The sequence below is a fragment of the Camellia sinensis genome, chromosome 7 (genome assembly GCF_055761805.1).
Source record: "Camellia sinensis isolate YWXY chromosome 7, ASM5576180v1, whole genome shotgun sequence".
Lineage (NCBI taxonomy): Eukaryota > Viridiplantae > Streptophyta > Magnoliopsida > Ericales > Theaceae > Camellia > Camellia sinensis.
Window position 1 is genome coordinate 142,068,539 of NC_138967.1, and position 24,640 is coordinate 142,093,178.

Sequence of the window (24,640 nt, forward strand, 5' to 3'; positions counted from 1 at the left end):
CAATAGTTGCTTTTACCGAATGTGGACTTCGGCTTCCACTCGATCCCCTCTTTCGTCAAGTTCTCCATTTCTATAGGCTGAACCCTATGCAACTCACTATCAACTCCTATAGGGTAATTAACGGTATTATTGCCTTAGCTAGGCAAGAAAACCTTAGAATCACCCTAGCCGACCTTCAATATTGTTATACCATGTGTCCTCTCGATCTGAAGGATAGGGGTTTTGTCTATTACCTTAAGCCGAGATCCACTCAATACAAGATTATAGCCGACCTTCCAGACTCCAACAAGGGGGCTGGAGATGACTTTCTTATTGCCTCTGGAAATTGGGAATTTGGCCCAGATGAAGATGTCCACCTCTACCCTCTTCCTCGAACACTTACAGAGGGCAAGAGTAAGAGCCCTGAGTCAACACTTAGTTGTTTTTACTTAAGATTTTAATACTTTATTTCTGACGTCTGATTCTTTGCAGATCTTCATCAACCACCGAAAAATTTTCGTCAATCCTTCTTCCCAGGAACAGATCTGAAAACACTTCTTGGCCTCCCAATCCATAAACGAAAAGCCCCAGTATTACTAAACTTCATCCCTACATACAAATCCACCTTACCCGACGTCCCAAGAAAAAGGAAAAAGAGCCTTTCTCCACCTACAGCCACAACCTTAACTGCTTCTACATCCCGAACGGATCAAGAATCCACATCTGCCCCAGCCGATCTTCCATCAACTTTGGCCCCCTACTTAATTCCAATTCCCGAACGTAGATGCCGAAGAAAGCTTGTAAAAACAGCCGAAATGGTTCGTTCAAAGCCTGTCGTCCAAGATCTTCTTACCGACATTCCAACTGACGCCGAAGCCGCACCAGCGCAAACAATGCTCCCACCCAAACAAAAGAGAATAAAAAGGGCTCAGCCTAAGGCCAAGGCTACAGATGCCGAAGCTGAAGATACTGTGCCTATTTCAAAGCTGGCAGAAAGCAAGAAATCAGCCTCTGTCTCTACCAAGAGATCTGCTGAGGGTCAACCCTCAGGGTCTACACAAACAAAGCGGCCAAGGTCATCGTCTGCGACGACCTCGGCTTCAAAGAAGCCCGACGTCCCATGGGCCCCTGATCTATCTCTGGAGGACAGGCCCATTATGGCTAGCGAGAGTGCTGACGACATTAATGTTGCTGTCGCTCTTAGCACTGCTCTCCTCCTACCGAATGACTTGGAGCGAAATGCCAGTTTTAGTGAGTATGAAAATTATGCTCTTATGCTCCAACACTCTGCTCAAGTAAGTATTTCTGTTTGTATTTATGTTTTTTCCTTCTTTTTCTTTCTGAGAAAATTTTCTGATACTTCTGTTTTCATTCAGGCTATCCAACATGCCCATTCATTTTCAATGCAATCCTTTGAGAATCGTCAAAGATTGGTTGATATGAAGAGGGAAGCAACTTCAATGAAGAGAGAATTAAGGGCCCTTGAAGTAAAAATGAAAAAACTAGAGGATCAAGCCGAGGCTGCAACGAAGAACCAAACCTTAGCTCTTGAAAAGGCCGAAGCTGCTGAAGCCGTTAAAAAAGTAGCTGAAGCCGAGAAAAGGGAGGCTGAGGCTCAGAAGGTCCAAGCGCAAAAAGAACTTCAACAAGCGCTGGCCACCAAGGAGGCCGAAATCAAAGAGGCCGATGAAAAGGCCTATGCTCAAGGTATGGCCGACGTTGCAGAAGACTACAAGCTTCAAGTCAGGCAGGCATGCAACAGGGGATTTTCCCTTGGTTGGATGTCCTTGATAAAGAAGCTTGACCTTCCTGCTGACTCGCCATTGCGTCAGGCTGATGCTATTCCGTTACCATTTCCTCCACCTCCTCCTGCTGGTGAGTCAGAGTCCGAGGCCGAGGAGGAAGATGAAGAAAATGATGATGGTGAGGCCTTGGTGAGAAAACCCAAGAATGCTACCGAAGTCAAGTCCCCTCCTCCCGCTGAACTGGTTATGGACTTAACTCAAGATGAGGGGGATGATGATGCTGAGGAAGTGTCCAAGGAGTCTGTTCCAGGGTGTCTATCATCTGACCTCCTTCTGACTGAAAGAAGTCTTGACACAACTTTGGCAGAGATAGATGCCGAAATACAAGCGGAGAAGGTGGCCGAGGAGATTCCAGCTGAATCATCCGAGGTTCCAGTTCCTGCTGCTGCTGATGTTCAAGAGTCTTGATTTTCCATTCTTTCTTCTCTGGATTTTGAACTTTGTTTTTTCTTTCAATTCCCGGACAATGTATATTCCTTCTTATGGCCGATGTGCCTTTTTCAGTATGTATTTGCAATTGTTCTTGCTATGGATATGTCAATCTTATGATGTTCTGTTATTTGCTTCTGCGTAGTTCTATACTTAGAAATTTTTGCTTGCTTTCTGCTTTCTTTGTGCAATCTTCTCGGGGTTACATACCTCGGGTATAACTGCAAAGCTTTTACTTCGGCAAGATACTGACCTGCAAACCTTGTATAAATTTTGATAAGCACAAAACATATACTACTCAATGTATACTTTTGCCATCTTTTTTTTTCAAGTTTTCAACAAGTATTTAAATAATGATTTCGTTCTAATCTACTTGTAAATTGCTACAAATTTCAACAAGCGTCTAAACAATATACTTAACCTTTGCTTCAACCCGTTAATTTTCTGTATACCTTAGTGGGTGATCATACGTCGGCTTAACATAAACTTGTAAATTGCTACAAATTTCAACAAGTGTTAAGCATCTTCTCTAGGGTTTAAACAACCCACATATTGCTATGAAAACTTAAGCAATAACCTCGGCCTATCTTCGACTTGTAAATTGCTACAAATTTCAACAAGTGAAGATGAGGAATCAGCTTAATTCCAACTTGTAAATTGCTACAAATTTCAACAAGTGAATTAAGGAATAACATCGGCTTATCTTCAACTTGTAAATTGCTACAAATTTCAACAAGTGAAGATAAGGAATCAGCTTGATTCCAACTTGTAAATTGCTACAAATTTCAACAAGTGGATCAAGGAATAACATCGGCTTATCTTCAACTTGTAAATTGCTACAAATTTCAACAAGTGAAGATAAGGAATCAGCTTGATTCCAACTTGTAAATTGCTACAAATTTCAACAAGTGGATCAAGGAATAACATCGGCTTATCTTCAACTTGTAAATTGCTACAAATTTCAACAAGTGAAGATAAGGAATCAGCTTGATTCCAACTTGTAAATTGCTACAAATTTCAACAAGTGGATCAAGGAATAACATCGGCTTATCTTCAACTTGTAAATTGCTACAAATTTCAACAAGTGAAGATAAGGAATCAGCTTGATTCCAACTTGTAAATTGCTACAAATTTCAACAAGTGGATCAAGGAATAACATCGGCTTAACTTTGGGTTTGATATGCCTTCAAAAACATCCATGCATAACTTTATCAATCGATCATGTTGAAAGGATTCTGAAAAGATTTTATTGATAGCATCGGCCAAACAATGATGTTTTTCTAATGGTAGAAAAATTTCAAATTACAAGTATTCCAAGGTCTGGGCAATGCTTTGCCCTCGTTGTCTTCAAGCCGATATGCTCCATTGCCTAATACTGAAGTAACTCTGTAGGGTCCTTCCCAGTTTGGGCCAAGCTTGCCCTCCCTGGGATCCTTCTTGTTCCCGACGACTTTTCTTAGGACTAAGTCGCCGACTTGAAAATCCCTTGGATTAACTTTCTTGTTGTAAGCTCTGGCAAGCTGTTGCTGGTATACTGCAAGCTGAATTGCAGCCTTCTCTCTTCGTTCTTCTAGTAAATCCAGGTCTCGGGCTAAGAGTATGTCATTGGTGCCATTCTCTACTCCCTGGGTTCTGATCCCTGGGATGCCGATCTCTAATGGGATGACTGCTTCTGTGCCATAGGCCATGGTAAAGGGGGATTCTCCTGTTGATCTTCTCGGCGTAGTCCGATATGCCCAAAGTACGTTGGGTAGCTCGTCCACCCACTTTCCTTTTGCTGCCTGGAGCCTCTTCTTTATTCCATCCAGGATTACTTTGTTGGATGCCTCTGCTTGCCCATTGCTTTGAGGAAAACTTGGTGTTGAGAAATAATTCTTGATCTTGAATTTTGCACAAAAGTTCTTGATGAGTTTGCTGTCGAATTGTGTTCCGTTGTCGGCAACTATAGCTCTTGGAATCCCAAATCTGGTGATTATGTTTTTCCAAATAAAATTCTTGACATCTACATCTCGAATTTTGGCAAGAGGTTCTGCCTCTATCCATTTTGTGAAGTAGTCTGTTGCTACCAACAAGTATTTTCTCTGCCCAGTTGCCTGGGGAAGTTGTCCAACCAGATCCATGCCCCATTGGGCAAACGGCCAAGGGCTGGATACTGGGTTTAGGTCGGCAGCTGGCTGATGTATCAGAGGTGCAAACTTTTGACATTGCTCACACTTCTTTACATAGGCTTCGGCATCCTTTTGCATGTAGGGCCACCAATACCCTTGGGTAATGGCCCTATGGGCTAACGATCTGCCCCCAGTATGGCTTCCGCAAATTCCTTCATGAATCTCATAAAGAAAATCTTCAACCTGTAAAGGGTGTACGCACCTTAAAAGTGGTCCAGTGAAGGACCTCCTGTAGAGATGGCCTTCCGCTGTTAGACTGAATCTGGCCGATTTCAGCCTAATTTTATGTGCTTCTTTATGGTCTGCTGGCAGCTTCCCCTCTTTTAGGAATGCAATGATTGCATCCATCCAACTTGGTCCAAAGCCCACGCACATTGCTTCTTGTTCGATGTTTTGTTTATCTATGCTCGGGGCCGACATGTAGTCGATCATTATTGTCCTTGTTTTTCCAGTTTGAATTGAGCTGGCCAGGTTGGCTAACGCGTCGGCGTGGGTGTTGTCATCTCGGCTTACTTGGAGTAATCTGCAGTTCTGGAATAGGGCCGCCAGTCGGATGACTTCCTTTGCATATGCCGACATTCTTTCGTCTCTGGCTGCAAATTCTCCTGTTGACTGGTTAACAATTAATTGTGAATCACAAAAAACAATTACCTCGTCTGCCTCTGCTGCTGCTGCTAGCTTTAGTCCTGCAATTAATGCCTCATATTCCGCTTCATTATTGGAGGCTTTGAACCCCAGCCGGATGGACTGTTCTACAATTTCTCCATCTGGAGATATCAGCAGTACTCCCGCTCCTGCTCCCTGGCGGTTTGAACTTCCATCGACAAATAGTCTGAATGAATCGCCGATGTAGATGCTGCATGGTCTGAATTTTTCTTTCTCTTGCTGTTTTGTCTTTGACTGGGTTTCTTTTTGTTTGTCGGGGTGATGCTTATCTCGGCTCGACGGAGCCTGAGGTGTGATGGCTTCAGGTGTGAGTTCTGCGACGAAGTCGGCCAAAACTTGGCCTTTTATTGCTGTTCTTGGCCTGAATTCCAGGTCAAACTGGCCCAGTGTTACTGCCCATTTTGCTATCCTTCCTGTTAAGTCTCCTTGATGTAATAAGGACTTCAATGGGTGCTCTGTTAGAATCACAATCTTGTGTGCCTGAAAGTAATGGCTCAATTTCTTTGAGGCCATTACCAAGGCTAGCATTAATTTTTCCAGTGGAAGGTACCTTGTTTCCGCGTTAGCCAAAGTCTTGCTTACATAATAGACAGCCTTCTGCTCCCCTTTTTCCTCTCGGATTAGCACTGCACTGACTGCGTGCTCAGAGACTGCTAAGTATAAAAATAATTCCTCCCCTGGGACTGGGTTAGAAAGGACTGGGGTTGTGGTCAGGTACTTTTTCAGGTCGGCTAAGGCAGCTTCACATTCTTCCGTCCACAGGAAGTCTGTGGCTTTTTTCACCAGGTTAAAGAAGGGTCTGCACTTGTCTGAGCTTCTGCTGATGAATCGGTTCAGGGCTGCGGCCCTTCCAGTGAGCACTTGAACTTGCTTTGCCGATGTTGGACTCTGTAGTTCCAGGATGGCCTTGATTTGGTCTGGGCTGGCTTCAATGCCCTTTCTTGTTACCAGGTACCCTAGAAATTTACCTGACCCAACTCCGAAGGCACACTTCGAGGCGTTGAGTCGGAGCCGATATCGTTTGAGTATGTCAAAGACTTCTTTTAGGTCGGCAAGATGACCTTCTGATTTCTTGCTTTTTACGACCATGTCATCGATGTAAACTTCCACCGTCTTGCCAATCAGGTGTTTAAACATCTTTGTCACTAACCTCTGATAGGTTGCTCCTGCGTTTTTCAGCCCGAAAGGCATTACCCTGTAACAGTACAGGCCTTTCGGGGTGATGAACGCGGTTTTCTCCTCATCTGGAGGGTACATAGCAATCTGGTGGTACCCTCTGTACGCATCTAAAAAACTCATCCTTTCATGTCCCGAGGTGACGTCTACCAGTTGGTCGATTTTGGGTAGAGGAAAGCTGTCTTTTGGGCAAGCCTTGTTGAGGCTGGTAAAATCTACACAAACCCTCCACTTGCCATTCTTCTTTTTTACTACTACTGTGTTGGACAGCCATGTCGGGTACTGAACTTCTCGGATGGCCCTGGCTTCGAGGAGTCTGTCTACCTCCTCTTCCACTGCTTCGACGTGCAATAACGTCGGCCTTCTGGCTCGTTGAATCACTGGTTTTGCCGATCTGTCGACGTTCAGACTGTGGCAAGTGACCTCGGGGTCAATGCCAGGCATTTCATAGGGTGTCCAGGCGAACGCCTCTATGTTTGCCCTTAAAAAATCTTCCAGTTCCTTTTCCTCTTCTCTGGCTAAGCCGGAGCCGAGAAGAAAAAATCGTTCTTCGTCGCCCTCCTGGACGAGGATTTTCTTTAGCGCCTCTTCGCTTTTCTCGGCTGGTTCTTTCCCAACATCTTCCAGGACTTCTACGTCCTCATCTTCAACTTCTGCTTTCTTTGGCTCTCGTATACTACAGGTGGACTTTATTGCTGCCATGGAGCAATTTTTGGCTTGTAGTTGGTCCCCTCTGACTTCTTCAATCCCATGCTCTGTTGGGAACCGGAGTAGTTGATGCAACGTCGAGGGAACTGCCCCCATTGCATGCAACCACGATCTTCCAAGGATGATGTTGTATGGTGAGGGTGTGTCAATGACCAGGAATTCTGTCCTGATCTTCTTAGTGCCGGCTTGTACCTCCAAGAAGATCAGGACAGAATTCCTGGTCATTGACACACCCTCACCATACAACATCATCCTTGGAAGACCGTGGTTGCATGCAATGGGGGCAGTTCCCTCGACGTTGCATCAACTACTCCGGTTCCCAACAGAGCATGGGATTGAAGAAGTCAGAGGGGACCAACTACAAGCCAAAAATTGCTCCATGGCAGCAATAAAGTCCACCTGTAGTATACGAGAGCCAAAGAAAGCAGAAGTTGAAGATGAGGACGTAGAAGTCCTGGAAGATGTTGGGAAAGAACCAGCCGAGAAAAGCGAAGAGGCGCTAAAGAAAATCCTCGTCCAGGAGGGCGACGAAGAACGATTTTTTCTTCTCGGCTCCGGCTTAGCCAGAGAAGAGGAAAAGGAACTGGAAGATTTTTTAAGGGCAAACATAGAGGCGTTCGCCTGGACACCCTATGAAATGCCTGGCATTGACCCCGAGGTCACTTGCCACAGTCTGAACGTCGACAGATCGGCAAAACCAGTGATTCAACGAGCCAGAAGGCCGACGTTATTGCACGTCGAAGCAGTGGAAGAGGAGGTAGACAGACTCCTCGAAGCCAGGGCCATCCGAGAAGTTCAGTACCCGACATGGCTGTCCAACACAGTAGTAGTAAAAAAGAAGAATGGCAAGTGGAGGGTTTGTGTAGATTTTACCAGCCTCAACAAGGCTTGCCCAAAAGACAGCTTTCCTCTACCCAAAATCGACCAACTGGTAGACGCCACCTCGGGACATGAAAGGATGAGTTTTTTAGATGCGTACAGAGGGTACCACCAGATTGCTATGTACCCTCCAGATGAGGAGAAAACCGCGTTCATCACCCCGAAAGGCCTGTACTGTTACAGGGTAATGCCTTCCGGGCTGAAAAACGCAGGAGCAACCTATCAGAGGTTAGTGACAAAGATGTTTAAACACCTGATTGGCAAGACGGTGGAAGTTTACATCGATGACATGGTCGTAAAAAGCAAGAAATCAGAAGGTCATCTTGCCGACCAAAAAGAAGTCTTTGACATACTCAAACGATATCGGCTCCGACTCAACGCCTCGAAGTGTGCCTTCGGAGTTGGGTCAGGTAAATTTCTAGGGTACCTGGTAACAAGAAAGGGCATTGAAGCCAGCCCAGACCAAATCAAGGCCATCCTGGAACTACAGAGTCCAACATCGGCAAAGCAAGTTCAAGTGCTCACTGGAAGGGCCGCAGCCCTGAACCGATTCATCAGCAGAAGCTCAGACAAGTGCAGACCCTTCTTTAACCTGGTGAAAAAAGCCACAGACTTCCTGTGGACGGAAGAATGTGAAGCTGCCTTAGCCGACCTGAAAAAGTACCTGACCACAACCCCAGTCCTTTCTAACCCAGTCCCAGGGGAGGAATTATTTTTATACTTAGCAGTCTCTGAGCACGCAGTCAGTGCAGTGCTAATCCGAGAGGAAAAAGGGGAGCAGAAGGCTGTCTATTATGTAAGCAAGACTTTGGCTAACGCGGAAACAAGGTACCTTCCACTGGAAAAATTAATGCTAGCCTTGGTAATGGCCTCAAAGAAATTGAGCCATTACTTTCAGGCACACAAGATTGTGATTCTAACAGAGCACCCATTGAAGTCCTTATTACATCAAGGAGACTTAACAGGAAGGATAGCAAAATGGGCAGTAACACTGGGCCAGTTTGACCTGGAATTCAGGCCAAGAACAGCAATAAAAGGCCAAGTTTTGGCCGACTTCGTCGCAGAACTCACACCTGAAGCCATCACACCTCAGGCTCCGTCGAGCCGAGATAAGCATCACCCCGACAAACAAAAAGAAACCCAGTCAAAGACAAAACAGCAAGAGAAAGAAAAATTCAGACCATGCAGCATCTACATCGGCGATTCATTCAGACTATTTGTCGATGGAAGTTCAAACCGCCAGGGAGCAGGAGCGGGAGTACTGCTGATATCTCCAGATGGAGAAATTGTAGAACAGTCCATCCGGCTGGGGTTCAATTTTGAAACGGAGGGAGTAATAACTTATTCATTGAAGTAACTAAAATATAATAATACTAAATCTAATAATTCACTACAACATTTTTTTAGTTTAGTGACATCTGAAAGTGCCACAAAACTATTCTTCTAATGACATTTTTTGGTGTTGTGGCATTTTGAACAAGTGCCACTTCTATCGGTGCCACTGCACCATCTTGGCTGAAAACTTTCAATGACATTTTAATGTCATGGTAGATATTATTTGTAGCACTATCAAGCGCCATTAAAAAAAGAGTTAGTGACACTTGTAAGTGTCATTACACCATCAAGACTAAAACCTTTCAGTGACACTTTAATGTCATGATAGGCACTATTCGTGATGCTATCAAGTGCCATTCATTACAATAATTCGTTGTAGAACAATTTGATCTGCTCTTGCAGAGACTCGAACCGCCAACCTTCTCCACCATAAACCTTATACACCACACTCTTCCCACTACACCTCTATAGCACCACATGATTATATATGCAACATATATTATTTATATAGTACATACATTCATATTAATATAAAAGTATATGTATAAACATAATTATTTTATTGAACATAATTTATGTAAAATAAACTATTTACTACCAAAATAAAAAAAAAGACCACTTTTGGCAACTAAAAATGTTTTTTAGTCGCCAATTCTATACTTTTGGCTACTAATTGTTTTTTAGTTGCTAAAAAACTTAACTTTTGTCAACCAAAATCGGATTTAGTCGCCGAAGATGCACTTTCAGCTACCAAAATTTTGGTCACCAAAAAATTTTATTCCCGCCTCAGGATTTTAGTTCTCTCGCGCTAAAAATGACCACTTCTGGCGACTAAACTTATTTTTTAGTCGCCAATTGTAAACTTTTGGCTACTAAAATTTTTTTAGTCGGTAAAACCCATATAATAGCGACCAAACTTATTTTTAGTCGCCAATTGTAGACTTTTGGCTACTAAATTTTTTTAGTCGCCAAAAAGCTTTACTTTGGGCTACTAAAAATTTTTTAGTCACTAAAACCCATATAATCAGCAACCAAACTTAGTTTTAGTCACCAATTGTAGACTTTTGGCTACTAAAATTGTTTAGTCGCCAAAAAATTTTACTTTTGGCAACTAATGCTGTTTTGGTCACTGAAAGCTATACTTTTAGCGACCAAATTTTTTTGCTTAGGAAATTTAGTCGCCGAATATGCTTTTTCCTGTAGTGTATATTGAGTTTAATTCATTTATTCTTAATCATTTACTGCCACTAGTGTAGTGCTACTAAAGTATGTTTTTGTTGTAGTTTTGTGACATTTGTTCATTGAAATGTCACTAGAGCCTTTTATATTTGTCGTTTTGTGGCATTTTTCAAAAACGTGCTACTAAATATCATTTTTTGGGGCATTTTCTAAAAATATGCCACTAGCGTAGTGCCACTAAAGTATGTTTTTGTTATAGTTTTGTGACACTTGTTCATTGAAATGTCACTAGAGCCTTTTATGTTTGTCGTTTTGTGGCATTTTTAAAAAACGTGCCACTAAATGTCATTTTTTGTGGCATTTTCTAAAAATATGCCACTAGTATAGTGCCACTAAAATATGTTTTTGTTGTAGTGATTAACAGACATAAGGGATACGGCAATGTTTGGCCATAAATCATTCTCTTGTTCATCTTGATCTAGGCTACCCGAAGTTCATCATTAGGCAGCTCTACAAACACCTCCCTTGCTGGAGACCCTATGAAGGGATTCTTGATTAGTTCCGTGCCAAACAAATACAATGGATCTCCTTGTGCAATCCCGGGGAGCATCTTCAACTCCTCCAAACAGTCCTCTTCTGAATCATGTGAATTCCCCCACTCATGGTTGGCTTGAGAATAGATTATTTTGATTAATTTTTTTATTATTAATTATTTTAATAGGTTATATTAATTTTTTTGTTTAAAAAGATGGATATATATATATATATATATATATGTTTTTGGGTTTTTGTGTATTAGAGAATATCTTTAAGGGAATGACTCTTATCCATACTCTTATCCTTTATATTTTTTTCGTACTTTATTTTTTGGGTTTTATTCTAAACCCATATAGATAATCTAAATCGTTTATATTGTAATCTCAACAATTTAGATGAGTTATGCAAAAAATTAACTTCATAAGATATCACTAGATATATGAATAAATTGCATCTTGTTTTTTCTCAAAATGGATAATAATTGTGAGTTTAAATTTAAACCTTCTATTCTATAAAATAAAAAGTTATTTGTTTATGTATTCATCGATATCTGATGAGGTTAATTTGTTGTATAGACAGTCTTCATTATGAGATTTATAAGATGAACGATTTAAATTATCATTATCGACCTAAAATAGAACCCAAAAAAATAACGTATGGAAAAATATCGAGGATAAGAGTACAGAGGGGACTCATACCCTATGTTTAAAGAGTGCTACTAAATACGCCTACTTTTTTCTTTGAGCCCCTACCTTTTCATATTTTTTTTTATTAAAATTTGTCCTAACATTAATTTCCAATTTAGTTCCCTTTCCTATGCTCACAAACCCTACCCCTAATCTCATCCCCACCCATACTCCGGCCAGCAACGCAGCTTCGTCCAGCACCATAATCGTTAGTAGTCTCATGCCCAGGGCCAGCCCTGAGGGGCTTAAGGCGAATTTTTTAAATTAAGCCTTTCATGTATCATTACCTTAAAAAAAATTGTTTGGATAAAATAAAAAAGATAAAAATTCATTTCTATTGCATTACAATTTAACAAAATTTAGATAACAAATATATATATATATATATATATATATATATATATAATAATTGAACTTCAATTAGTTGAATTCAATCTTTATTTTTTAGCTTACCAATACTATAAGAACTAAAATTAATTGGGGGTAAGGATGAGAATTTTCGACACAATTCAAGTAATATATAAAATTAATAAGTTAGGGTTGACTATTTTTCAATATAAATCTAAGTATGACACGACTCAATAACATGAATTATTAGTTATATATTTTAATGTTCACTAAGAGATGCCATGATATTTTTTTAATCTTTTATTTAACTCTATCCAACTGAATAAAAAAATATGTAAAATAATAATTAAGGCTAACCTCTTTTTTTCATTTAAGATATGTATTTTTTTGTTACCTGTTTTAGAGTCAATCTAATAAAAAATATATAGTAATAAGGTACAATTTTTTTAATTAGAAAAATGCAATTGAATTAAAATCATACATTCTATGAATAATTTTATTTAATAGAAATAAATTTTATAAAATTCAACTTATGAGAACAATTTTAATCTCTTCTTACACTTGCTAAGTTATTTTTAACTAAAAGTAAAAAATTTCATATTAAATATCAATCGGACACTAATTAAAATAATACTATACAACAACATGAAAATAAATTAATTGAAATAATATTAAAATAATTATAAATTTTGTTTAAAATTAAAGGCCCGAGACGACAGCTTTAGTGCCCTCACGTCAGGGCCGGCCCTGCTCATGCCCTCTGCAGAGCCCAGACCCGCCCACCCCGCTGTTCTCTAAACCTCCCTCAGTCTTTTCTCAGTGCCACTACCATTCTTCACCTTCACCGCCCTTCATCTTTAGCAACGATACCTATAACCTTCTTTACTGCGCCGCACACACACATTGTAATGGTAACCAAGAGCACTTCAACCCTTTACTTTGCCTCCATAACCACCATTGCCACCGTTTGAATAACCAGCTCTGAACAAAACACTAGTGTGTGGTGGTAAATATATTTTCGAACAAATGAAATATGTTTGGAAATACTGAACTAGGGCCGAACAAAGGTTACTTGTTCGGTTATGATGCGCCAAATTGATTCAAAAGGTTCGGTCCTGTATAGCGGAACGACGCCCTAGCCATGGAAATCTTTGAAACCTTAGCCATGGTGACATGGTGACCTTCGAAATCTTATCCATGGCAATCTTTGAAACCATTGCCCTTTAAACATAGATGAAGAAAGAGGAGGAGAGATGGGGACAACAATGGAGGGATGGAAAAGAATTGAGAAGGGATGGGAAAGGGCTTGGGGGCTAGGGTAATGATCGGAAGATGGTGGCTAAGGCAATCAGAGGTGGCTAGATGTGGGGATGGCAGGGAAAAGACTTGCTGGAGATGGGATGTCGGGGGGAAATGGCTCGCTAGATGTGGAGAAGTGATAGGTGGGATTCCAACAAAGAGGGGTATGATTGACATTGTAGTAGGTGTTCAAAGAAGAAAAGGTAGGAATCAATTCTGATATGTGGGAGTCCAAAAAAGTTGAGTGTCCTAAGAAATATGGTGGGGCATTTAGGAGCACTCTTGTTTAAATGATGTTGGGTTGACAAAAGACATATTGCCTCTACACACACAACCCAAGGCCTACAACACAAGGTGACGTAGAGGTCATGAAATGAGTTTTTTGAAAAAAAAAATTAAAAAGAGTTTTAAATTTTAAAAAGAATTTTGAATTATATTTTGAGTTTCGAGTTTTTGAGTTTTGAGTTGTATTTCAAAAATTTTTGGATTTATTTTTTTTAAATATTTAAAAAAATTCTTAATTTTATTTTTTTAGGGTAAATATTTTTTATTGTAAATATTTTTTTAATGTGCATTGTATTTAGTACATTTGTGCTCTGTATTTTTTTTGTATATTTTAAATATTTTTTTAAAATATTTAAAATTTTAAAAATTACGTTTTATTTTAAATATTTTTATTTTATTTTTTAAACCTTTATTTTTTAAAATTTTAATTTTAATTTTTTTTTTGTATATTTTAAAAAATTTTGAATCGCCCATATATATCTAAATCATAACAAATTATTTGGCCAATACTTAAAAAAATGTATATATTTTTTAAGAAAAAAATAATAATTTTGTTCAAAAATAAAAATAAAAAATAATTTTAAAGAACAAAATTAAAAAATTAAATTTTATTAAAAGATAGAATTTTGAAAAGAGATTTTAAATTAAATTTTAAATTATATGTTTAATTATGAGCTTTGAAATTTTTTGATTCAAATCATGATTTGAGTTTCAAACCAAATGCTACCTAAGTGTCTCCCTTCTAATTAACCTCCCCCAATGCGTTAACACTTAACTAACAACATAATACTATATAAAAAAGTGTAAATACTAAGGGCAAGTTTGAAAATTTTGGATAATAGCAAAAAAAAATCATTAAAAATGTCAAAAAGTCAAAGAATTATATAAAAAAAAATCTAAAATACTACTATGCTTCGTTATCATTTTTAAAAAACACTTTTCAGAAAATTCTACTTTCTTATTTTCCATATGTTTTTGTTTTTATTGAATTTTTTTAATATTTTGAACAATTTTTGTAATTTTTAGACATATCTAACATAAATGTACCTAAAAAGTAAAAAAAAAAATTGGAAAAAACCTTTTAAAAATTTACTAAATACCAAAAATACAACAAAAAAAAAACGATAATTCAATACATTTTTTATATTTTTATGTATTTATTAATTTTTAAAAATATTTTTTCACAAATTTTTTACTTTTTAGATACATCTAAGTAAGGTGCATCTAAAAAAGTAAAAAAAAATGTTTAAAATTTTAAAAATATTCACTAAAAACAAAAAAAAACACGAAAACCAAAAAACTCAGTTTTCAAAAAACTTAATTTAAAAACTAAAACCAAACACACTGATTTTTTTTTTTACCTCATATTTTAGCTAAAAATCTATAAAAAAAAAAATACTAAAATAATCTATTCTCAAAACCACAGTCAGTACCAAAAAATAAAAAATAAAAAAATTTGTGATCATTGTATGAGAAATCATACTCAAATTAAACTTGGATCACACAAATAATATTCCTAATCATATTTATGTAATTTTCTTCCTTATACACGTTACGTTAACAAAAGCCTTAATTTTATTATAACGATATGATATTAACCCAGGTTTGTTTTAGTTGGATTTTTTCTCATTTTTTTCACTAAAAGACAAAAATTTTGGAAAACCAAAAAAAATACATCCAAACAAAATATCACATCCAACTCCATAATCATTTCACTTTTTCTTTCACAAATATCACATCCAACTAAAAAAAACCCAACTACCTTCTCAAACAAAAAAAAAAATTCTTCAATAATATCTTACATCTAAAAAAATCTACATAAAAACTCACTTCCCAAACACTATCTATAACGATATGACATTAACCCAGATTTTATTTTATTTTTTTTCACACTGTTTTCCTTGTCATCTTCAAACGGTATATAGAAATACATTTTCTTTATTGAGGGAATTTTGTGATAACATTACAAATTTTGTTTTCAACAATTTATATTTTTGGTGACCAAATTTGATGACAAAAGTGACATTTTTGGCAACTAAAAAATGTGTTAGTCGGTGTTGGTTTAGGGTGTAGTTATTAAGGAGGTGTTTGGAAAGCCTTGAAAGAGGCTATTTTAGCCTCAAATGGGAAAATAGCAAAAAAGCCTCACCAATCATTGATTTTCAAAAAAAAAAATAAAAAAGAAAAAATAAAGTCAAAAAGCAACGGTTGCTGCAGCAATGCAGCCTACACTGCCACCAACAGTGTAGGCTGCAGACAGGTTAAATTACGATATTACCCCTACACAACAATTTTGGAAAAAATAAAGTCAGGGGCAAATTTTTCATTTCAATTTAAACATCATTTCAAACACATTTTTCAATATAACAATCAACCCAAAAATTTAACCCAACTTCCCAAACACACAAACTAAAATAGCCTACTAAAATAGCCAAAAAGCCTACTAAAATAGTCACTTCTCAAACGAGGCCTAAATTTTTTTAGTCAAGATATACTTCTTTTTGGCGACTAAAAAAAATTCAGACACTAAATATTTCATAATAGGCCACTAAACGAACTATTAGTCACCGTTGGTGTAGATTTTAGGCTACTAAATTTATTTTTGGTCAACGTATAATATTTTTTGCCAACAAAATGAAATTTAGTCACCAAATAACAGTCATATTTTTATGGTTACTCTTTGGCAACAAAACAATTTTGTCAGCAAATATTAAGTTTTGGTAACTAAAAAAAAAATCAATCGTGGTATATTCATTTTTTCCGACCAAAAGAAAGTTAGTCGCCAAATTAATAATTTTGGCGACTAATATTTCAGTCGTCGTTGATTAAGCTTTGGCTATAAAAAGCTTTAGTTTCCAATCATTACCATTTACAGACAAAACCAATTTCGTAGCCAAATGTGTGAAAATTTTAGAGGGAAATCATTTAATATTGACGCACGCCTGTTCTCTATTTACACAAAACAATCTCTCTCACATAGATTCTCCTTCACCACTAAACCTCACCTTACTTCACCTCACCTCAGACCACCGTCGTTTACTGTACGTCGCTGTCACGACCCAAACCCGCCCCTAGGGGTTTAGCATCGCAACCGGCCAGTAATCCGTGATTACCAAAGGCCTGCTTAACAGTAAAGACGGTAATACAGAGTAAAGGGGGCTGGCGGAAGCCAAAACAGTAAATAAAAGATGTCCAATAAATTGTGACAGTCTGAATGCGAAAAGACTTTTATAAACAAACCACATTCATAAACAAAACATATATATACATGCGACATATACACAAACATCCATGTCAAGGACCAAATCCCTAACCAACTGTACAGTCAAGTCTTAACATTTATTACAGAACAGAGGCAAAAAAGGGAATCTAAAACACCCTAAAACAGCCTCGGCTTGACGCACTCGGAACCTCAAGGTGAGGCACAATGGTTGGCTTTGACAAAACGGGAGCTTAGCCTGACGCTCCTAGTTTCGGTCCGGTGCCTGGACACCTACATATATATATAAACAATGAGCTAAAGCCCAGTGAATAACAGTTGTGTAAAGAGGTTAAGAATGAATGTCCTTTCAGTAATTAAACAGTCATATCAGTCACTTAGAAACCATAGCAGTCATATGTGGTACATTCCATAGCAAAACAATACAGTAGGTCTTAACAGACCGAACAGTCAGTTGATGGCTATCATAACAGCAACAGTAGTGGTTCCAAAAATGGGAACCGAAAGAGTTCTTTGAGACAGTAGAAGTAACAGTACAGTAACAGTAAATTGCTATGGATGCCACGGATACAGTTTACAAATAGGACAAACATTCATTCATTAAACAATAACGTTTCAGTAAGCAGAACAGTTGATCATAATTGAACATATCTTTACAACATTGTTACTCACAGATCACTGGGCTAAAAACATCTAATGAGCGTCCTCGGATGCCAACCCTACACAGTTACAGAACGAACACATACTAAGTTACACACTTGGGAATCAACAACTTAGTCCCTGTCTTGATTCGGTGTGGTTCTACATTAATATCCTCATTAAGATGCCTTAAACATGGCCTAGGAATGCCTAGGATGGAAAGAGGATGCAAGGATGCACTTTAAAACACTTTTCAAAATTTTCAGAAAACAGAGGTCTCGCTTGAGCGTGGTTTTCTACACTTAAACAGACATGTAGACAAAGAAGCTCCGCTCGAGCGTGACTTCCTTCGCTCGTGCGGACTGCAAACTTCATGAAAAGTACTGGATGCATGCAATTCACGCTCGACGGACGCTCGACCTCCGCTCGAGCGTAAGACTCAGGTCCTCGTTTGAGCGTGAACTCTCTCGCTCGAGTGGACTGTAAAACACATGAACTTCTAGGCATATGCATTTCACGCTCGAGCGTGACTTTCCACGCTCGAGCGGAGATGCACGACTCAGAGTGTACGCTCGAGCGTGGGTCTAAAATCTGGAATTTCCAGATTTATCCCCAAGCAAAAAACTCAACTTTAAAAGCCTCAAATTCGATCTTTTTGGGCCAATTTTCTGGGAAAACACTTTAAACCCATAACATAACATGTTTTGAAGATCAATTTGAAAATCAAAGCCCAAAGGTAAGTCAATTAAACACAAATTTCAAATAAACCTCAAGAACAAGATGTACATTTAACATGCATGTATTTAATTGAATTCAAAGCTTCTAACACATGATCAAATGAGTCAATCCCTCCAAAAACATGATGAATTCATGAACTACAACTAGAAAATGGACATGCATGTGAGGATTTTCTAAAGACAACCTCAATTTCCAAGAACATGTACATGCATGCATGAATTCACTCTCAAATTCAACTCTTTAAACCAATTCTTGACTTAGATCACCAATTTACCATGAACTATGCAAGATACAACTCAAATGTACAAATGAGAGGATGGTATCTCTACCTTAGGTCTTGAATTCTAAGTGTAAAAGCTCAAATCTTCCAAGTTTCTTTCAAATCTCCAAAGTTCAAGCAAAATTCTTGTTGAATAATGTTTCTCCTACTCTCCTCTCACTCTCACGGTTTGTCTAAGGGAATGGCTGAAGGAATGATGCCTCAAATACATAAATTAAGTCCTAAACTAGTTTTGTAGGAAATGGCCACTCAATGGCAAAATTGTAATAAACTTGAACTAATGTAATTTAACATTATTTAATCTAATTTAATCGTTCCAAAACGGATTTTAATTAAATCTACCATAAAATCACATAAATTTTAATTAGCATAAAATACCAATCAATTTCAAATTTAGTCGCCGATAAAGCCTTCAATTTGCAGTTCGAAATATAAAACATGAATAGATCATTTAATGACAAACAGATAGAAATGCATTTAAAACAATACACTCCTACAATCAATTCAGGATTTCAGTCAAATCAGTTACTTATCATTCTCAGTCACAGTTTAGCATTAATCAGAGGTGCGGGCTGTCACAGTCTTCCCTCCTTAAAAAGAGTTTGGTCCTCCAAACTCGAATTACCTTCATTTTGGAAGAATATCGGATTCAGTGGGAACAATTCAGGATATCTCTTTATCATATCGTCTTCCCTTTCCCAAGTGGCATAAGTGCCACCGTGGTTTTGCCAATCCACTTTCACTAACGGAATTTCTTTGTTTTTCAACTTCTTGATTCGTCGGTTTACAACCTGAATAGGCCGTTCTTCATAAGTGTAGTCATCACTTAGCACTACGGGGTTAGACTCAATCACATGGAAGGGATCCCGAAGATAATCCCTCAACATTGAAATATGGAAGACATTATGCATATGCTCCATTTTAGGAGGAAGCGCTACTTGATACGCCATCGAATTAATCTTTTCAATGATTTCATACGGTCCGACATATCTCGGGGCTAGCTTACCCTTAACTCCAAAACGAGCCTGCCCTCTCATTGGTGTCACTTTAATAAAAAACATGATCACCTACTTCATATTCCCTGTCTCGCCTTCGGACATCCGCATAACTTTTCTGTCGGCTTTGTGCGGTTTTCAATCTCTGCTGAATCAGTTTCACTTTTTCAGTGGTTTCCTGTACAATCTCGGGCCCAAGCAAAGGCCCATCTCCAACTTCTGCCCAGCAGATAGGAGATAGATATTTCCTGCCATATAAAGCCTCGAAAGGCGCCATACCATTACTCGAGTGAAAGCTGTTGTTGTAGGCAAATTCAGCTAAAGGTAGATGACTTTCCCAATTTCCCTGGAAATCAAGAACACACATCAGTAGTAAGTCTTCCAGAGTCTGAATGGTTCTTTCACTGGCCATCTGTCTGAGGATGGTATGCACTACTCAGTCTCAATTCAGTACCCAATGTCGTTTGCAGACTTTGCCAAAATCTCGATGTAAACTTCAAGTCCCTGTCAGAAACAATAGATACAGGCACTCCATGCAATCTAACAATCTCATCAATGTAAATTATAGCCAATTTGTCTGCATTATAGATTGTTTTGATATGTAAGAAGTGAGCAGATGATATATTCCCATTTCTACTCCGGTATTGGTAAGGATTGCAGTAAGCCTGCGGGTCGTTGATGTTCAGCTTTAACTTGTTAGCAATGAAGACATTTCGACACAAAGTCAACAATCTCTTTCTTCATTCCCGGCCACCAGAAATTCAGTTTCAACTCTTGGTACATTTTCGTATTTGCTGGATGGATAGACAGTTTCGAATTGTGGCCCTCTTGCAGAATTCGCCTTTTCAGTTTAGAATCATCCGGTACACACAACCTTCCCTGGAATTTCAACACATTGTTCTCAAATTTAAAGTCCGGTCTCGGTTTGGACTCCCCTTCATCAATGACCTTTTTCAAAAAGTTATCATGTTCCTGTTTCTCTTTAATCTCCTCAATCAGTGCCGGTTGAGCAGAAATAGCGGCTAAGGTTCCACCTTGTTCACGCAAAACAATTTCAACTTTAAATTTTTCAAGGTCACATAGCAGTTCTTTCTGTCCAATGAGTAAACAGGCTAAATTCCCAATTGACTTCCGGCTGAGTGCATCAGCAACGGTGTTAGCTTTCCCTAGATGGTACAAAATTTGCAAGTTGTAGTCTTTTATCAGTTCTAACCATCTCTGTTGTCTCATGTTCAGTTCTTTCTATGTGAAGAAGTATTTCAAACTCTTGTGGTCTGTGTACACCTCACACGTTGCCCCATAAAGATAGTGACTCCAAATTTTCAATGCAAACACTACTGCAGCCAGTTCCAAGTCGTGGGTCGGATAATTTTTCTCATGCGGTCTCAGTTGGCGGGAAGCATATGCAACAACTTTACCATTCTGCATTAAGACACATCCCAAACCCTTATAAGAAGCATCACTAAATATGGTAAATCCATCCGTACCTGAGGGTAGGGTAAGAATCGGTGCATTCACAAGTCGAGTCTTTAACTCTTGAAAAGCTGATTCTCTCTGGTCAGTCCAGTCATATGATATCCCTTTTTGAGTCAACTAAGTCAACGACAGGGCAATTTTGGAGAAGTCCATCACAAATCTTCTGTAGTATCCGGCTAAGCCTAAGAAACTTCGAACTTCAGTAACATTAGACAGTCTTGGCCAATTCACTACTGCTTCAATCTTCTGTGGGTCAACTGAAATGCCATCCTTACTGATCACATGTCCCAAAAACATTACATTGTCTAGCCAAAATTCACACTTTGTTAGTTTTGCATACAGTTTCTGTTCTCTTAAGGTCTGTAAGGCAATTCTCAAATGATGTTCATGTTCTTCTTCACTTTTGGAATAAATCAAAATGTCATCTATGAAAACAACTACAAATTCATCGAGGAATGGTTTGAAAATTCTATTCATAAGGTCCATAAATGCAGCAGGTGCATTAGTAACTCCGAAAGGCATAACAAGGAATTCGTAATGTCCAAACCTCGTTCGAAAGGCAGTCTTTTCAATGTCCTCTGGTTTGACTTTCAACTGGTGGTATCCGGATCTAAGGTCAATTTTAAAGAAGACTTGGGCACCCTGTAACTGGTCAAACAAATCATCAATTCGAGGCAATGGATATTTGTTTTTCACTATTACCTTGTTTAGTTCATGGTAGTCAATGCAGAGTCTTACTAAGCTGTCTTTCTTTTTCACAAAAAAAACTGGAGCGCCCCATGGCGAAGTACTAGGCCTGATGAACTTCTTATCCAACAGTTCTTGCAGTTGAATTTTCAATTCTTTCAGTTCGGTAGGTGCCATCCTGTACGGAGCTTTGGAAACTGGCTGTGTACCCGGAATCACATCAATGGTGAACTCAATGTCCCTGTCAATCAAATCCCCTGGCAAATCATCTGGAAAAACACCTAGGAATTCTCTGACTATGGGAATACTATCCACATTAGCTTTAGCATCAGTAGGTGCAGTCAATATACAACATAGATACCCTTTACATCCCTTCTTAATCAGTTTAAAAGCTTTCATAGACAAAATCAGATATGGGGCAGGCACTACACCAACTCCGTTAAATACAAATTCAGGCAATCCAGGTGGACGGAAAACAACTTGTTTTGTTACACAGTCTATGGTAGCATGTGTAGACACCCCATTTTTGACCGACCTTAAGACTCAGATGTCACCGATTGAGCGCTCGGTGATGTTGCATATTGTGCTCGTTCAGAAGTTTCAGAGTCTCGGCTGCGAGCCTTGCCTCCGGACTTCCGCACTCTTTCATATCTTGCCTCGATTTGCGAACCAGGCTCGGTTTTCTCTATTTCTCTTCCCGAAGGGAGGGAGAGGTCTCGTAGATCATCTCTCAGTGGCCGTAGGCTATGTTTCGTGGTCATAGGCCATTTTGCCTGTTTGGAGTCCGGTTTCCGATTTTTCGGAGCTGTTGGCCGTGTGCCTCGGTTCGGGACCGCTTAACCACCTCCGTTTGCTCCAGTTTTTGGCATGCATCTCATTTACTCCCTTTCAAGGGACACTGTGGTCCGAGAGACCAACTTCGTGGTTGAACACCACTTCCGGTGCCTAACAGTCAGTTTTTGGGGCCCCAAGCTGCGCGTTTCGGCCCCCGAACCTTCATTTTGGATCGGTTTGAGTTCATTTTTGGCAGGGACCTTATTTTCATCACTAGGAGGTCGTAGAAGGGTGGGAGGCCAGTAATTGTTTCGGCAACCAGTTATATTTCCTCATCGCCCTCCGTCGCCCGTTTTTCTCACTTGAAAGCCAATGTTGACCACCCTTGGGCCCTTTTCTTGCACCCTAAACCCCATATTTGTGATGTACATATCTGGGAGGCCACCAATATTTGGTGGCCGACCAGTAATTGCTTTTGGACCTTTTGAACCCCTTTGAAAATTGGGTTGTTCTCTCTCCTGGTTCATTGTCTCCAATTTTTAACCACTTGGTTGTGTTGTGCACACATCAGAGGCTCTCTTTTTGGGGTGGCCGGCCACTAATGCTTCTTGACCCTTTTGACCCCTAGCCGACCGGCCATGGGAGGTAGCCGGCCACTAATGCTTCTTGACCCTTTTGACCCCTAGCCGACCGGCCATGGGAGGTAGCCGGCCGGCCACCTAAACCCTAGATAACTGGCCGGCCAGAATCCTTGCATCAAGTACAGTGCAGATACACCCTCATTTTCCCCCCAGATTCTGTATTCGAGGGGGCCAACTTTTGGAAGAAAACTTGGCTTCATTTCCCTCCATTTTTTCCCTCCTTTTTCCCCCCTCTTTTGCCTATATAACAGGCCCTCCAGCTGCATATTTAGGGTTACAAAAATTTGCCTTAAACCCCTTGCATTGCATCTCCCTCTCTCTACACTTCAACCCTCCAAACCTTTAAGTCCTACACCCATTTCTTCACCAACCCATACCCCCACCCTTCCATCCTCCATTCCAGTAGCTGGAGGTTGTTTTTCAGAGCCTAGGGGTGCTGCATTTTGGTCCAAAAGTTGTCAAAGGCATAGTCTTCAAGGGTGAGCTTCCTTTTTCCCTTTTCTAGCCTTTTCTTGATTTATTTATAAGCCATACTTGCTTGCTGTTTTGGACTCCGACCCTAACTGGAGATAGCATTATTTTGAGGTATTTTTCATGTTTGTTTAAGGGTCTCTCCCTGTTTGAGGCCTCCTTGTTGCACTTGCTTCATTAGCTCCCTTGTATGCCATTTTCTTGTGTAGTATTTTTGGCCTATGTATAAATTGTTTTGAGGCATGTCATAAACTGTAAAGTAGCTTATTTCGAGCCCTTATTCAACATTGTTGAAGGGCTCATCACTGTTTGAGGCTTCCATTCACCACTTGCCTTTATATCTCTCTTTTGGCTCCATTTTTGCATGATTTGTTAGCCTCTTATGCTTCTGTTTTTGGGTTCTGGTCCGAACTATAAATAACCTTATTTTGACCCCCTCTTCATGTTTCATTAAGGGTCTTTTACTGTTTGAGGCATCCTTTTTGTACTTTGTGTTATAGCTCTCTTTTTGGCCTTGTTTTGCATAGTATTTTGAGCATGCTTGTGCACTGTTTTGGGTTTGATCATAAACTGTGAAAGGTCATATTTTGGGCCCCTCTTCGACATTGTAGAAGGGCCCTTCTCTGTTTGGGGTCAGCAGCTGTGACTTGCTTCTTTATCTCACATTTAGGGCCATTTTCGCATGCTAGCTTAGCCCCATTTGTGTTCATTGTTTGGCCTTGCTTAAAACTATAAACATGCTTTTTTGGGGGCTGTCTTGAATCTGTCTTCACATTTCATGATCAAATAGTGCATGTTTTGTATAGCTATAGGCCATTGCGCATGCCTAATTTTGCATTTCGGGTCCCATTCCATGCATCGGGTGCCATGTTTCCATGATTCGGGGCTGTTTTGGGTCATATTTTAGCGCTGAAATTTGCATGTTTGCATGCCATCTTCCATGCCTTGCCATGTCTTGTTAGAGTGGCATTTGGTGCCTTAGGGTCGGTCCTCGGTTTACGTGCATGCGTGCGCGCATCTCGAGTTGTCTCATTTTCATCTAATGGCCTCTTATGTGAGTGTGGCTGAGGTCCACTTGTGTTAGTGTAAGTCCATTATCGCATTGTGTATGCCATTTCATTCCATAGCGTTGTGTATGCTAGGTTGTATGTTAGCGCATTACGTATGCCATGTTATCTCGTGCATCATGTATGCCATTTCATAGCATGTTGTATGTTAGGTTGTATATTAGTTGCATTCA

The 24,640-nt window shown here is 39.3% G+C and overlaps 1 protein-coding gene across 1 annotated transcript; it reads left to right on the forward strand.

Annotated features, from left to right (window-relative positions):
• Window positions 1-794: 794 nt before the first annotated feature.
• On the forward strand, window positions 795-2,333 carry LOC145796140 (uncharacterized). The gene is made up of 3 exons (XM_082881162.1): window positions 795-1,274; window positions 1,356-1,601; window positions 2,289-2,333. Exons 1-3 carry the CDS (start codon window positions 795-797, stop codon window positions 2,331-2,333), a joined length of 771 nt encoding a protein of 256 aa, XP_082737288.1.
• The last annotated feature ends 22,307 nt before the right edge of the window (window positions 2,334-24,640 follow it).